At 43.0% G+C, this 16,264-nt stretch overlaps 1 protein-coding gene across 4 annotated transcripts in view; it reads right to left on the minus strand.

Annotated features, from left to right (window-relative positions):
• Window positions 1–16,264, minus strand: part of afap1l2 (actin filament associated protein 1-like 2) — a 289,415-nt gene that overhangs the window by 196,637 nt on the left and 76,514 nt on the right. For 2 of the 4 annotated variants that reach the window (XM_063072007.1, XM_063072006.1), the window contains one exon: window positions 15,023–15,156. The exons of the other annotated variants lie outside the window; for them this stretch is intronic. In XM_063072007.1, the coding sequence (XP_062928077.1) occupies window positions 15,023–15,156 (134 nt within the window). The remainder of the gene's footprint in view (window positions 1–15,022; window positions 15,157–16,264) is intronic. 4 annotated transcript variants of the gene reach the window in all.

The following is a 16,264-nucleotide window of genomic DNA, read 5'->3' on the forward strand; positions in this document are numbered from 1 at the left end:
TCCTCCCCACCACTGGTAGTATCTAAAGGTAGCACTGACTCAAAAAAGCAGCATCGTCATTATAAATCTCCACCATCTAGGCTACGCCATCTTTTCACAGCTATCATCAGCTATCAGGCTCTTGAACCAATGGGGATAACTTCACCCAGCTTCACTTGCCTCATCACTGAGAGATTCTCACAACCAATGGTCTCAGTTTCAAGGACTCTTTGTCTCATGTTCTCAATATTTACTCCTTATATATGTATTATTATTTTTTCTTCTTTATATGTTTGCACAGTTTGTTGTCTTCTGCACTTTGACTGAACATCCCAGTTGGGCGGTCTTTCATTGATTCTGAAGTTATTATTCCATAGATTTGTTGAGTATGCTCACACAAGAAAATGAATCTCAGGGTTGTATATGTTGACATACATATGGTTTGATAATAAAATTTACTTTGAGCTTTGGGCAGGAGTTTCACACCACTAGGCTCACTTCTCATCAACCACTCAGTTTTTGAAACTGATACAACCCTAATCACGCAAACATGAGGACTTTAATCCTCATGTTTGTGTGATTGCGTAATCCTCATGTACAAGAATTGACATCTTTGGTCTAGTTGCTTTCTTCCTTGTAAATTTGTGCATAGTTTATGGTTAGCTCCTGTTTTTTCTTGAGAATGGGGCTTCTTTGATGCTTTGTGTCTGCTATGCTGCCGCAAGTAAGTTTTTCATTGCACTTGTACATATGACAATAAATTTGACTTCAATCAACCGGCCTTCCCCATCCGCAAAGGCAAAGAATTCTAGAAGTTTCCTCCCTCTGAGAGAAGAATTTTTACACACCGCAGCTTTAATGGTCTGTTACTTTGTTGCAATGTCTCCTTGATTGTGATTCTCCCACTGAAGAAAACATTTCAACATCTATCCTGTCACAACTCTTAACTTATTATATGAGGGGTGACTGATATGTTCGTGGCCTAAGGTAGAAGGAGTCAATTTTAGAAAACCTAGCACATTTATTTTTCAACATAGTCCATTCCAGCATAGTCCAGCGGTCGTGGAACATACGGACCTTGGACCTCCAGAAAGTGCCCACAGCAGGGGTGATTGATAAGTTCATGGCCTAAGGTAAACAGGAGATGAGTTATACAGCTCTTGTTAATGCACATGCAGGTCAACTCTGAGTGATTATGCAAAAAGTTTGAAGTTAATAACTCACCTCCTTCTACCAAAGGCCACGATCTTATCAATCACCACTGACCAGCGACCCTACGGATTTGTTATACTTTTGCCCACACTCCAATAATGGTTGATCCAAAAGTTGAGAATATGTATTCTGTCCTTTATTAGCAATTAGCAAACATACAAACTTGAAGTGATGAAACTTGCGTGTATCTAAGTGTAAGCTCAGCATAAATGAGTGTTATTGAACAGTCGGTAAAACATATGACACCCGCTGGTCCCCAGCTACTACAAACTGCAATGAGCAAAGCCTGAAGATGTAAGTTACTCCCTTCACTTTTACCACACCTCCTCTCCTGTGACTAGTTACCATAATAAATGCACATCATGGGATACAATGCCGATAGAGAACAGATGCATGGCTCCTACACCCTTCTCAATAAAGGCCAAAAATAAAATTCCTCTTCTCAACTACTTGTTGGGCCTGCCTGAGAACTTTTTGTGATTCCTGCATCAGATAACCCAGATCCCTCTGTCTCCATCAGTTCATCTTTTGATCATTCTTACCGAAAAGCATGATCTCACACGTCCCACACTGGCCTCCCATTTGCCAATTTTATGCCTCGTCACTCAATCATTCTTGAAATCCCACTGCAGGATCACAAGGTTCTCACGGCAACATGCTCTCCTACCTTTTCATAGACAGACATTTTGTTCCCTTCTCCTGGTCATTGATGGAAACAGTTAAAAGTTGAGGGCCAAGAACCTATTGATGGGTTACTCCACAAGTTAGTTACATCTAGTCCCTAACTAATTCCCGATCACAATTGGCAAGGACAAAAGGCAAGAGTGGGCTGACCTGTGAAGAACAGGCTGCTTACTGTCCTCTACCACAGAGCTGGCAAATAGTAAGTACATTGTATCCCAATGGAAAGCATTTTAGGCTGAACATATAAACATATTTTAATTTTTTTTAGGCATCCATCAGTCTCGTGAGACCATTGATTTGCGCCTTGGAAGGTTTCCAGCGTGCAGGCCTGGGCAAGGTTGTATGGAAGACCGGCAGTTGCCCATGCTGCAAGTCTCCTCTCTCCACGCCACCGATGTTGTCCAAGGGAAGGGCATTAGGACCCATACAGCTTGGCACTGGTGTCGTCCCAGAGCAATGTGTGGTTAAGTGCTTTGCTCAAGGACACACACGCTGCCTCATCAAGGCTCGAACTAGCGACCTTCAGATCACCAGACGAACGCCTTAACCACTTGGCTATGCGCCAACACATAAGACACGCCATAAGTTGGGGGACCACTTCATTGAGCACCTCTGCTCCATCCGCTAAAAGCGGGATCTTTCGGTGGCCAAACTTTTAAGTTCTGATTTCCATTCCTGTTCTGAGATATCAGTCCTCTTCTGCCATGATGAAGCTACTCCCAGCGAGGAGAAGCCACAACTTCTATACCGTTTGGGAGTGTGTAACGGGATGGCCTGAATATCAATTTCTCTTTCCAGTTAAAAAAATTCCCTCTCCCTCCCCTCTTCTATTCCTCCTTCTCGCCTCTTACCTCTTCTCACATGCCTATCACACCTCCCCGTGGGTCCCTTCCTCCTTCCCTTTCTCATGGTCCACTCTCCTCTCCTATCAGATTCTTTCTTCTCCTGCCCTTTACCATTCCTTCCCACCTGGCTTCACCGACACCTTCTAGCTCTCCTCTTTCCCCTGCCCCCACTGTTTTATTCTGGCATCTTCCCCTTTCCTTTCGAGTTCTAAAGAAAGGCCTGAAACGTCAGCTGCTTTATTCACTTCCACAGATGCTGCCTGCCCTGCTGAGTTCCTCCAGCATTTTGTGTCTCTTGCTCTTGAACATATAATGTTAAAGAAAGAAAGAAATACTAGTTGTCTAGCAAACTCAGCAAACATGTACCTGTGCCAACTAGTACATGTGTTGGAAAGGAAGAACGTCTCTAGGCTCTGAACATTAACAGTAATTCTCCCTTCTTGGTCCAAGTTAGGTTATTCCAAGTTGCCAAGTCTTTTCCTCCTGCATCATGTGATAATGTTAAATTCCAACCCGCCCCTATCTCAGTCTGGTTTCTACTCCAAAACATATGGTTGTTTCTTAGCAGCCTCTGAATTGTTTTAATGACTCATTGTTACCAATTTAATTAGTAGAGGGTAATTAATATGAGCAATATTTCTCATTTGACAAGAGCAGAATAAAAACAAACTAAAAGTCACAAATAGAAATCAGACTTTGTCAGTGTTTGAAAAAAAAGTGGCTAACAATCAGCTTCAAGACTCTGGTGAAGAACATGTTTCGACCACCCAAAGGGAGAAGTTGTTCTAACTCATTAAATTTGGGGATGTCCGGCTACTGAGACCATTCACAATAGAGAAAAATAAAACTTACATTTCATAGTGCTTTTCATGATTTTAAGTCGACCCAAACAAAGCTTTTTGAAGTCAAGTACTTGCTGTTGTGGTGCAGAAAATACCAGAACTCCAAAAAAAAAGCAGGGGGAGATCAGCAGGTCAGGCGGAGGGAAGTGGACAGTGGATATTTCAGGCCGAGGCCCTTCATCTGGACCAGAGATCATCGTCATCATTATGTGCAGTCTTGTAGGACATGGGTGATCGTGGTCTTTCCTCGACCATGATCGCTCTTGGCAAATGTTTCTGCAGAAGTGGTTTGCCATTGCCTTCTTCTGGGCAGTGTCTTTACAAGTCGGGTAACCCCAGCCATCATCAATACTCTTTAAAGATTGTCTGCCTGACATCAGTGGTCACATAAGCAGGACTTGTGATATGCACCAGCTGCTCATACGACCATCTACCACCCTTGGCTTCACATGACTATGATCTGGGTGGGATGGGGGCTAAGCACTGGCCACACCTTGCCCAAGGGTGACATGCAAGCTAGCGGATGGAAGGAGTGCCTTACACCTCCTCTCTCTCTTCACTATGCTGGACTAAAGATAGAGAGGAGGTAGTCAGTATACAAAGGTAGACAGAAGGGGCGGGTGCAAGAGCAGACAGCCAATCGGTGGATCCAAGTGAGAGGAGGATAAGGGGGGAGAGAATAGGAAGCCAGGGGGTGAGAGGTAGAAGTGACAAAGAGCTGAAGATGATGGATTCTGACAGGAGATTGAAGTGGAGTTTAGCTTCAAGTGAGGGAGGTGGGTAAGGGAACCAGTGGGAGGAAGATGTGGGTGATGGGCAGTTTACTCACATTTAGCAATTCCCAGACTATTAATTTAGGTGGCAAGGTAGAGATATGCCAGGCAGACAGGTTCTGAGAGAATTGATAATGGTTGGGTTCACCTGTCTTGTAAAGACACTGCCCAAAAGGATATAGCAAACCACTCCTGTAGAAAAGCTTGCTAAGAACAATCATGGTCATGAGACCATGATCACCCACATTATGTGCCATGGTACGTAGCGATGCTGATGATGAGACTATTTATCTTTTGTGATTAAGGGATAAATATGGTAGGAGGATAGATACAATTTCTCTGCAGATCAATAAGAGATGATTTATGTTTACCTTAGATTCCAGATTGGGCCTTAGTTTAATAACTCATCTGAAAGAAGGCACAAGAAATTCTGCAGATACACAAAATTCTCTGCAGATGCTGGGGTCAAAGCAGCATGCACAAAACACTGGAGGAACTCAGCAGGTTGGGCAGCATCCGTGGAAATGAACAGACAACGTTTCGGGCCGAGACCCTTCGTCAGGACTGAAGTTGGAGATCATGCCGGTAATTCCCTCCCCCTCCTTTCTCCCATCCCAGTTTCACTCTGCCCCCTCCTCCAGCTGCCTATCACCTCCCTCATGGTTCCGCCTCCTTCTACTACCCATTGTGCTTTCCCCTACTCCTTCTTCACCTTTCCTACCTATCCCCTCCCTGCTTCCCTTTACTGGTTTTTCACCTGGAACCCACCAGCCTTCTCCTTCCCACCCTCCCCCACCTTCTTTATAGGGCCTCTGCCCCTTCCCTGTTCAGTCCTGACGAAGGGTCTCGGCCCGAAACATTGACTGTTCATTTCCATGGATGCTGCCCGACCTGCTGAGTTCCTCCAGCGTGTTGTGCGAGATTCTGCAGATGCAGGAAACCTGAGACAACACACACAAAATTCTGGAGGAACTTAGCAGGTCAGGCAGCATCTATGGAGGGGAAAGAACAGTTGACGTTTTGGGCCAAGGCCCTTCTCATCAGGACTCGAAAGAAAGAGGGCCGAAGCTAGAATAAAAGGTCAGGGGTAGGGGTAGGGTAGGGGTAAGTGTATGGGTAGGGATAATGGTAGGTATGGGTAGGGGTAGGGATAGAGATAGGGGTAGGGGTAGGGGTATGGGTAGGGATAGCAGTAGGGGTAGGGTATGGGTAGCGGTGGGGCTGGGGAGGGGTAGGGGTAGGGACAGGAGTAGGGCTATGGGTAGGGTTAGGGTTAGGGTTAGGGTTAGGGATAGGGGTAGGGCTATGGGTAAGGGTAGGGGTAGGGACAGGGACAAGGGTAGGGGTAGGGACAGGGACAAGGGTAGGGGTAGGGGTAGGGACAGGGACAGGGGTAGGGGTAGGGTTAGGGATAGGAGTAGAGATATGGGTAGGGGTAAGCTTAGGGGTAGGGGTATGGGTAAGGGTAGGGGTATGGGACAGGGGTAGGGTTAGAGATAAGAGTAGAGATATGGGTAGGGTTAGGTGTAGGGGTAGGGGTAAGGGTAGGGACAGGGGTAGGGGTAGGGGTAAGGTTAGGGATAGGGTTAGGGGTATGGGTAAGGGTAGGAGTAGGGGTAAGGGTAGGGGTAAGGGTAGGGGTAGGGTTAGGGTAGGTGTAGGGGTAGGGATAGGGGTAGAGATAGGAGTAGGGATATGGGTAGGGGTATGGGTAGGGGTAGGGGTAATGGTAGCGGTAGCGGTAGGGTCAGAGTTAGGTTTAGGGTTAAGGTTAGGGATAGGGATAGGGGCAGTAGTCCAAGCTGGCAGGTGATAAGTCAATTTAGATTAGAAGAGGAATTTATGGAGGTGGGAGGAGGGAGGGGAATGATGTGAGAACTGGGAGGTGATAGGTGGAAGGCACAAAGCGCTGAGGACGAAGGAATCTGATGGGATTCCCTGGAATAAAGGGAAGGCAGTGGGAACCAAATGGAGGAAAGCATAGGTGATGGGCTGTTTTGAGGGTGGTGGAGGGGAAAGAGTACAGGTAAAGGGTCCAGAAGAATGAGGAAAAACAAAGGGGGACTGGCAGCTGTTTAGGTTTATTAAACTTCTGATATCTATGGCTGACACATCAGAAAATGGCTGCTGAATTGTATTTGCCTGTTGCCCTTGAACATCAGCATTTGACCTACAGAATTTCCACCATTCCCAAAATCTTCAGTCATTCAGGTTACTGGATTCCTTGATCTACCATGAGCTACAATTAATTGCAGTGAAACAAACGAAGACAGGATGGTCCGAGACCTGGTTCTGAAAGGAGGAGGGGTGGACATGGGGCTAGCAACCCCATACCGTAAAAACCTTGTACTACAGAAAGACCAACATACAATCGAAGGACCTCATCCCCAGGAGGGGAAGGATCTTCGCTTGGAAACTGGATGAAGTCGTGTGGTGAAAGCTGCAGCCACAGAGCCAATCAACCTTCTGTTGGCCAAGGACAGAGACCTGGTGAGCTGCTGTTGGTCATCTGTGCCCCAGTAGGTTAAAAAGAAACAAAGGAAGACCAAAGCATTCAAGTCAGCTGTCCACGATAAATCCTACACGTCATAACTCATTCCCTTTCTCTCCAAGCCCGCAAGGTCATTTCCAACCAGCATGCGAATAATTAATTATGAGCCCATTTCTGAATTTTAAGTATTGATCTTTGTCAAAAACATTTAGTAGTCTTGACTCTTTTTAGTTTTCCCATCTCCTCTGGTTCCATTACCTCTGAGTATTGCAAGTTCTAATTTCACATTCTAATAAGCAAATCGAAGTATTCTGTTTACAGTTCAGTAGTATTAAAGCTGGGAAAAGATGTACACAACTGTTGATTCTACTTCAGCTTTGCCGACTGTGGCAGGGGATTTGATTTTCCATTCTTTGGCTGGAGACGTCTCCTTGAATGAGGTGTTACCAGAAGCTTGAGACCACAAAACTAGGGTCATTTTGTATTCATGCATGGCAGCAAAGTCCACTAAGAATGTAAATTGTGGATAGGGGCATGATGCTGTTTTATACCTGAACCCCTCACTTACCCACTGTTGTTGAATTTGTAAACACGTAGTTGAATTATTAACGTGAACTGCTGTACATGTTGCAGTGACTCCTCAACAAGTCACTTACAGAGAAGGTCCATCTCTTCGCGAGGTTTGATACTTAGTCCTTCCATGGCATTGTGAAAGCTTGACTTGGACGGATAACTGGCAGACTGGCTGTTGAAACACTTTAGGTCCTGCCATGACTAGGTCAGGACGAGCCAGATACCCAACCAAATCTAATGCAGCTGTAGTTCCCGAATGAGATCATTGTGGAGACAGGTTTGCCAAATGTCTTTCCTGGGATGGCATGGATGGAAGTTCAGTCTGTCCGTATCTGTGCAGATGGGGTTGACATCAGTAGCAACTCTTGACTGATATCTTTGCTGTAGTCGAGCTGTGGAAGAGGCTTTTGCGAGTCTTTGGTGCTGTAGACCTTGACTGCCAATACCTGGCCTACGTGAAAGACATGCTAGCTGAGTGGTGAGGTCAGCTTCTCCTCGTACAGCTGAAGCACTTTTTTTAATAGCCAAATTATATTTGAACATATTCATTGGTATGATACACTAGCTGATGTGATGGCAAAGCATGAATGGTTCCGGTTATAGACTCACAACTGTCTAAGTCATCTACTGCTTTATATGCCTATGCCTCTGGTGAGGCTTCCTCAGCCTCACGCTCTTCCTTGAGCGAACTTAATGTAACCTCTATACATGCTCCCTCCACGTCTATACCTGCTTTCTCCATTTGCGTCTCAATTTCACACTTAGTCATGCTGCTCTCTTTCTTGCCGCTCACTTTGGTGCGAGCTTGCCCCTGTAGTTATGCTAATTGTGGCTTTGCTTGAGCATTGCAAAAACATGGTAGATGAACCACATGCTAACCTGACCTCCAGGTCTTGCCACTCAATGTTGCTAGGGTCAGAAGCTGACATTATTGTCTACGGCCTTCAGGGGCATCTCCAGTCCGGGCTACACCTTTGAAGATGACCTATCTTTTCACTATATTGCCCTCACTGTGCGTGTGAACACAGCTGTTCAGTGAGCTAAACAAATTCCCAAAAATCACCCAAGATGGAAACTTTCTTCAGGGATTTTAATAAGATCTCCTTTCTGTGAAAATATATTGCTTTTTCAAGGGCAAACAAAGAGTGAATGTGTGTTTCTCAGAATAAAAACTTACCCATGCAGGAAATGATATAATAAAACACTTTATGTTTGGGAAGTGATGTTCCCACAAAATGTACTGGGCCTCTAGAGGCCACAACAAGATAAATGCACATGATGACAAACTAGTATTCGACCCTATGTAGCATTTTCCCCTCACCGATGCACGCCTAGATGTTCAATTGGTTGTAGTATTATGCAATTGAATAATAAATTCTCCCCAAAGTAAAAGATGATGAAGACTATTTCCGGTAATTTTGCATTAAGTTGGACAAATGACTGGGAACTTTTAGGCATGAATCCGTCATGCAAGTCCATTACAACTGGGAAGTCACAGATGCAAGTAATAATGTCATTCCTTGTGCAATATTGTTGGCGAGCAAATTATATTGAGCTGGGACTACCCTTATTGAGCAATTTTATGAAAACTAAATTTTCTCTGCATAGTACTAGACTGAGCTACCCTCACACGGGGGATCACCACCTTGGCTCACAGCATTGTTCTTGACACCTGCGCCTATAGCGTCGTTCAATGTTGCTTCATACCTGCTAAATTTGCATGGTTACTTGAGTCACAGGGATCCCAATCTGTTAATTCATCCTTGAAAATCCAACCTTTGATTATTCCAATACTTGACACCTTCTTTTCCATTTAGTTTGCCACTACTGAACCCACCATCCTGTCGACATCCTCCAACTCTTTCTTAACTCAGTTGGTCCCTGATCCCACCTACATTGAATAAGTCCTTCCTATCAAATCCCTCTCTTCATCCATTAAATAAATCACCCATACCCAATGACCTCTTGCTCCACTGTCTAAATTAGCACCTAAAGGAACATAAGAACTTAGTCAGCTGTATCGTGGGCAATAGCCTTCTTAGTAGCAAGGACATCTTCAAGGAGCGATGCCTCAAAAAGGTGGCATCCATCATTAAGGACTCCCATCAACCAGGACATGCCTTGTTCTCATTGCTACCATCAGGAAAGAGGTACAGAAGCCTGAAAGTACACACTCAACAATTCAGGAACAACTTCTTTCCTTCTGCTATCTGATTTCTGATGGACATTAAACCCATGAACACCACCTTGAACACTACCTTACTGCTTTTTTTTATGTCTGTCTTTTTCACTAATTATTTAACTATTTTATTTTTTTTAATGCCAGTGATATTAAATCTGATTCTGATTCTGAAATAGGAGCAAGAGTCGGGCATCTGGCCTGTGGAGCCTGTTTCAATATTCAGTCAGATTATGGCTGACCCGTCTGCAGGCTCAGCTCCACGTACGTGTCTTTTTCTCCATAACCCATAATTCCCTTGCTATGTAAAAATCTTTCTAACCGTGTCTCAAATAAATTGCTTCCCTGTTCAGAAAATTCCACAGATTCACTACTCTCTGGGGAAAGCAGTTTCTCCTCATCTTCAACTTAAATCTATTCTCTTTAATTTTCAAACTCTGTCCCCTAGTTCTCATCTCACTTGCAGTGGAAACAACTTTTCTGCCTCCATCTTATCTATACCTTTCATAATTTTCTAAGGTTCTTTAAGATCCCCTCTCATTCTTTTAAATTCCAGTGAGTATAGTCGCAGGCGACTTACTCTTTCCTCACAGGCTAACCCCCCTCATCTCTGGAATCAACCTGGTGAATCTCCTCTGCACCACCTCCAAAGCCAGTATTTCCTTCCTCCAGTAGGGAAAATGGATTAGCACATGGTATCCCAGGTTAATAACTCTCTCAGTTGAATAAATTGGTCCATATCCAATCTCTTATTCCATTGACTGCATTGACCCTAATCAGTCTCTCTAGTGAATATCTAACATTTAAGAACGAGATGAGGAAGAACTTCTTTTTTCAGAGTTTTGAGTCTTTGGAAAGCTTCACACGTTCAGCTGTGGAGGCAGAGTCTGTGTTTATACTGAATACTGAGTGAGATGGTTTTCCAATCAGTTTTAGTCTGTCCAATGGGAATTTGGGTTGATCACTTCATTGGCTAAGGATAGCGGTGTCATGAAGTTTCAAAATGGTCTGATTACAATTTTGGAGAAATCAACTCTTCCTTGGTTTCAATCCACAAAGCTACTGCATTGGATCAGCTTGTTTTCCGTTTGATTCCATTACTGAGATACATGGCGTTTCTGCTGTCTCTCCTGCACCCTCTGTGTCGGCAGACTTCACCTTCATCTCACACAGAATACTGATAAAACCCAACTGCATTAACTCGGCCTGTGCACTACTGAAAGAATGTTGCTTATCAGCACTAGTATTGGCAGCTTGGCACCTGATTTAATTGGAGGAGAACATCAACAATTACAGAAAAGCATCTGGGATAATTCCTTCAGTGTGCCAGCACAAAGGCACTATCCTAATTTATGCACAGAATGTCAGCCAATAGAATCTAAGCAATTGTGAAATAAATCAGAATACCCTAACTGTATGGAGCTATAAATGTAATGTAAAAGAACTATCATCTGAAAACTTCCAGCAACTCTCTCAAGAGACTGTCTCTATTATTGTATTATGCTTATGAGATGGACATTTTCCAATATACCCAAATGCTTGAACCTATAGAATTCATATAGACAGCCAATTCATGTAGAACAACCTTACATTGTCTGAATAAAGTTATACGCTCATGGAATCACATCATTCATTTTATAGGATGCTAGTTATAAAGTTTCTATTACTAACCAACTTTTTCAGAAAACTTCTGGATTGTTTTTATAGAAAAACTACAATTTTACAAGTTATTAACAATAACTGAACCAATTCAGGGTTGGTAGAATTGTTATTTCCCATGTCTATAATAAACAAAAATTATTTTGTGATATATATGCTGAAGTTCTTTTCCCTCTCTATATTTATATTAGTGCACAAACAATAAACAGAGTAGATGAACTGTGAATAGTTTTATATTACTCATTCTCACAATTTCCCCAATAAGTAATAAAAATGTTTTCAAACACTTGTCACAAATTGCAAGCCTTTCAATTATGTGAATTAAACTCTGAGTTGTTGGTTTGATGTTTAGTTCAAATTTGAGCCCAACACAAAAAAGGGATTTTACAATGTGAGCAGAGTGCTTACTCCCATATACTTGCAGTACAGTACTTTTACCTCCTATTGTCCACTCTCATCTCCAAGCAGATTCTTTCCTCTCCAGCCCATTGCCTTTCCTACCTACCTGGCTTCAACTATCAACTTTTTAGATTGTGCCCCTTCCCTTCCCCCCACGTATTTACTCTGGCATCTTCCCTCTTCCTTTCCAGTCCAGATGAAGGGTCGTGGCCCAAAACGTCAACTGTTTATTCATCTCCATAGATGTTGCCTGACCTGCTGAGATCCTCCAGTGTTTTATATGTGTTATTTACTTCCCTTGCTCATTTACCCACTGCCAATATAACTTCAAGGTTTCAAGAGGCACAGATGAAATCAAGATTAACCAACTAAGTGCCACATTCAAATCTCAAGTTAGATAGCATTATCTAAAAATGTTTCAAAAGTATTTTTGGAACTTGCACCATACTGCTGCAAATGTCTCAAAACTAGAATGACCAGCTCTCAATGTATAGCTCAGCTAATATTTCCACTGATATGTCAGTGCCAAACGAGAGGATGGTTTAGTAGATTATAGGCTGTGGTCATGACTGTGGTCTGAGGATTACCAAGTCAGATCTCAAAGGAATTATTCCAAGTGATCAGATTCCTCAAACATTTTTGAGTTAAATTTCCTTTTTGGCTCTCTATAAACAACAAAAAAAAACTGGATTTCATTGTTAAGGTTGCTTTGCTTCGAGAGCACAAGTCATCTTTTGGTTTCACTTATTGCATGCACACATTTAGAGTTGATTTCCTGTTTGCAATGTATCCCATGTCAATGAAATAGTGCAGTGCTGCACGTCCTTAAAGGCAGACAAAGCCAACGGTAGAAAAATATACAAGGAAAGATCAGGCACAGCAAACATTTTAGATCCGATTCCCATTTCTGTTCCAACATGCTGGGCCATGGCCTCCTCTTCTGCCAAGATGACGCCACCCTCAAGGTGGAGGAGCAAAACCTCTTGTTCCATCTGGGTAATCCCCAAGCTGATAGCATGAATATCAATTTCACGCTCCACTTAAAAATTTTTCCCCCTCCCCTCTATTCCCCATTCTGGCTTTTTACCTCTTCTCAGTTGATCACTTCCCCCTGGGTCCCCTCCTCCTTCCCTTTCTCCTATGGTCCATTCTTTCCTATCAGATTCTTCTCTAGCCCTTGACCTTTCCCACCCACCTGGCTTCACCTATCACTTCGCCTCCCCCCACCTTTTTATTCTGGCACCTTCCCCCTTCCTTCTCAGTCCTGAAGAAAGATCTCAGCCCAAAATGCTGATTGTTTATTCATTTCCATAGATGCTTCCTGACCTGCTGAGTTTCTTCAGCATTTTGTGGGATTTCCAGAATCTGTAGACTTTCTCATGTATATGATCATAGAAACAGAAACATTGAAAACCTACAATACAGGCCTTTTGGCTCACAACGCTGTGCCAAACATGTACTTATTTTAGAAATTGCCTAGGGTTACCCATAGCCCTCTAGTTTCCTAACTCCATGAGTCCAGGAGTCCAGGAGTCTCTTAAAAGACCGTATCGTATCCACCTCCAGCACGGTTGCCAGCAGCCCATTCCACACACTCACCACTCTCTGTGTAAAAAACTTACCCCTGACATCTCCTCTGTACCCACTCCCAAACACCTTAAAACTGTGCCCTCTTGTGTTAGTCATTTCAGCCTTGGGAAAAAGCCTCTGACTATCCACACGATCAATGCCTCTCCTCATCTTATGCACACAAGATCAGGCACAAGAGTATTTCTATATCACAGTCGTGGCTACATGAGGCACCAGAGGCACAACAATATGGTTGAATTAACTGACCACTAACATGGCCAGCAAGCCCATCATTTCAAGGGATGTTAATAACAATGCACATCGAATATTGGCACTCACATCAGAATGAACAAAGCTCCAAATTAGTAACAATAAGTATTTAATACCTTTAGTAATTCATGCTATTTTTAGTTATCTATAATACCTACATTTACAATTAACTAACATAAATCTAGAAAATTATTCACATAACATGGATAATCTTGTTGTGTAGTTCAATTTTGCTTTTCCCTACATTGTGTTGGGCACGTGGCCAAGTGGTTAAGGCGTTCGTCTAGTTATCACAAGGTCGCTAGTTCGAGCCTCAGCTGTGGCAGCGTGTTTGTGCCCTTGAGCAAGGCACTTAATCACACATTGCTCTAGTCTGCGCGAGGAGTGGCGCCCCACACAGACTTCTAATCTGCACCTTGTAAGGCATGAAAATGCCCGACCCAGGCCTCTCATGATCTGAGTCGACATTCCCTCCCTCCCCCTACAGAGGAGGTTTAACAAGGGGGCGTAACTTTTCTGTGTATAAAACTGATCGAGTACACCTGGATGCTATTCATGTTAGCATGCTTCACCTTTACCTGGATCAGACTTCAATCAAATGACATTACTATTCACAAAGCTCATTTGTACAAATATTGATTGGAGCAGAAAGTTCTACACTACAATCATAGTGGAACTATAACAGATAGAACCAGTAATATGTTGTGTGAACTTGCTGTTTTTTTGACTGAATCGAATCTGCTGTCCTTGGGAAAAGCAATTTTGGACAATGAAGATCATTTGAGCATGCAGGTGTGTATTTTCATTTGAGGTCAAAAGACAATGGCATTGGCAAAGATCTTATTCCTATTTAGTCCCGAAAGCTGCATTCTGCTTGGATTATTGTAGTTGACGACATACTCACAAGTTTAGATTTTCCTGACAATCAACACTGAGATATGTGATGTTCTGCAGGAAGATCTTTAGCCACTAGTTATCATATGAAAGTCTTGTTCTCGTGGAGGTCAAGATCACATTTGGTGTCAGCTCCTCTGCCAAAAGATCTTCCAACCTTTCGAAGGGAGTAGCCTCTACTCTGACCTGACCTCTTATCATTTTATATACTTCTGCAACAAGAGGTCATGGGTTAAGGGTGAAAGGTGAAAAGTTTAAGGGGAACATGAGAGGAAACTTCTTCACTCAGAGGGTTGTGAGAGTGTGGAGCTGCCAGAGCAAGTGGTGGATGTAAGCTCGATGTCAGTGTTTAAGAGATGTTTGGTAGGTACATGGATAGTAGGGGTGTGCAGGGCTATGGTCCTGGTTGATGGGAGTAGACAGTTTAAATAGTTCGGCATGGATTAGATTGGCTGAAGCGCCTGTTTCCGTGCTGTACTTTACAATGACTCTATCAAATATCCCATCTTGGGGAAAGTAAGGAACTCTGATTTTAGTATGGTGTTAGACGCTTAATGAAACTGTCACAATAAGGACAAAAGACAGAGGTAGGCAAGAAAGAGCCGAGCTGCGTGAATAAACCCTGCGGCACAGTATCAGAATATTTTACATACTCGGGCCGGCTGGTGGCGCAATGACATCAGCGCCAGACTCTGCAACGGAGGTTCCCAGGTTCAAACCCAGTTGGGTCCGCTCTCGAGTACGCTTTCCATCCGTGCCGGGTTGAGTATCGAGATCGCAACTCGACCTTTTAAAATAAAGGGAAAATACTGCGAAATGTGCCACACAGTCTCTCTCTCTCACTCCGCGCCTTGTAAAGGCATGAAAAAGACATCGTCCCGCCAACATTGCACACACACGGACGCACGCATGCAGACGCACACGCCAAAAAAAAAAGAATATTTTACATACTGATGGAGAATCTGTGCAATTTGAGGTCAGGTCATTGTGTGTACTTAAAGTACAGGTTGATCATTTTTTGATAAATCAGGGTGTGAAAGGTTGCGGGGAGAAGACAAGAGAATGTGGTTGAGAGGAAAGCCATGATCAAATGGTGGAGCAGACTCGATGGGCCAATTAGCCAAATTTTGCTCCAAAGTCTTATGGTCATACTAATCAATTCAAGGGAGAGTTCCAGTTAACAAAAAGTCTACAATTCCATTGAAACGAAGTTTATTTTCTAAAAATAATATATTTTTAATTCCAATTTACAAGTTTTAATCTGTCTAATTTAATGTGACTCCGGTGCCTCTTATTTCATTTTGGATCATCTGCTAGCTTCAATCTCCATGACAACCATGAGCAGCCAAAAACAAACCACACATTTATGCTAACAAACCTTATTTATATGTTGCTCCTGGCCCAGTCTCTCTGCATTCCGCAACTTTCCTTTGTTCCATTATGTCCTATCTTGACTCGAGTTCCAACAGTCAGTGTGGTAAAAATAATGTATTTTCTTATCCAGGTTTAAAAATTTGATTAGATTTGTTATCAACAATTCCAAAGGGCTAAAACCTAGCATCTGCCAGTTTATTAGTTTTGGATTATTATTCTCTAGTTCCTAAATGCTTACAGTATAGCCTAGAATGCACATTGGGATCACTTAAACACATATCTATGTGAATTGCTGAACGATTTGAGTTGTGTGGTTAGGTTACATCTGTAATGTAGCAAAATGTTCTTGAAATTCCCCACAAAATAATTTTCAAACCTGGTTTCACAGTGAGCCACATGAAAAGATCTTAGACCAAGAAGCCAACACAGGGTCCAAAGATGTCCAAAAATGTCCAAAAGTGGGAAGAAAGAACGTTAGAGAGATGTGAACTCCAAAGTTTTAGAATCAGAATCAGGTTTTA

Source organism: Mobula hypostoma, chromosome 19 (assembly GCF_963921235.1).
Source record: "Mobula hypostoma chromosome 19, sMobHyp1.1, whole genome shotgun sequence".
NCBI classification, from domain to species: Eukaryota; Metazoa; Chordata; class Chondrichthyes; order Myliobatiformes; family Myliobatidae; genus Mobula; species Mobula hypostoma.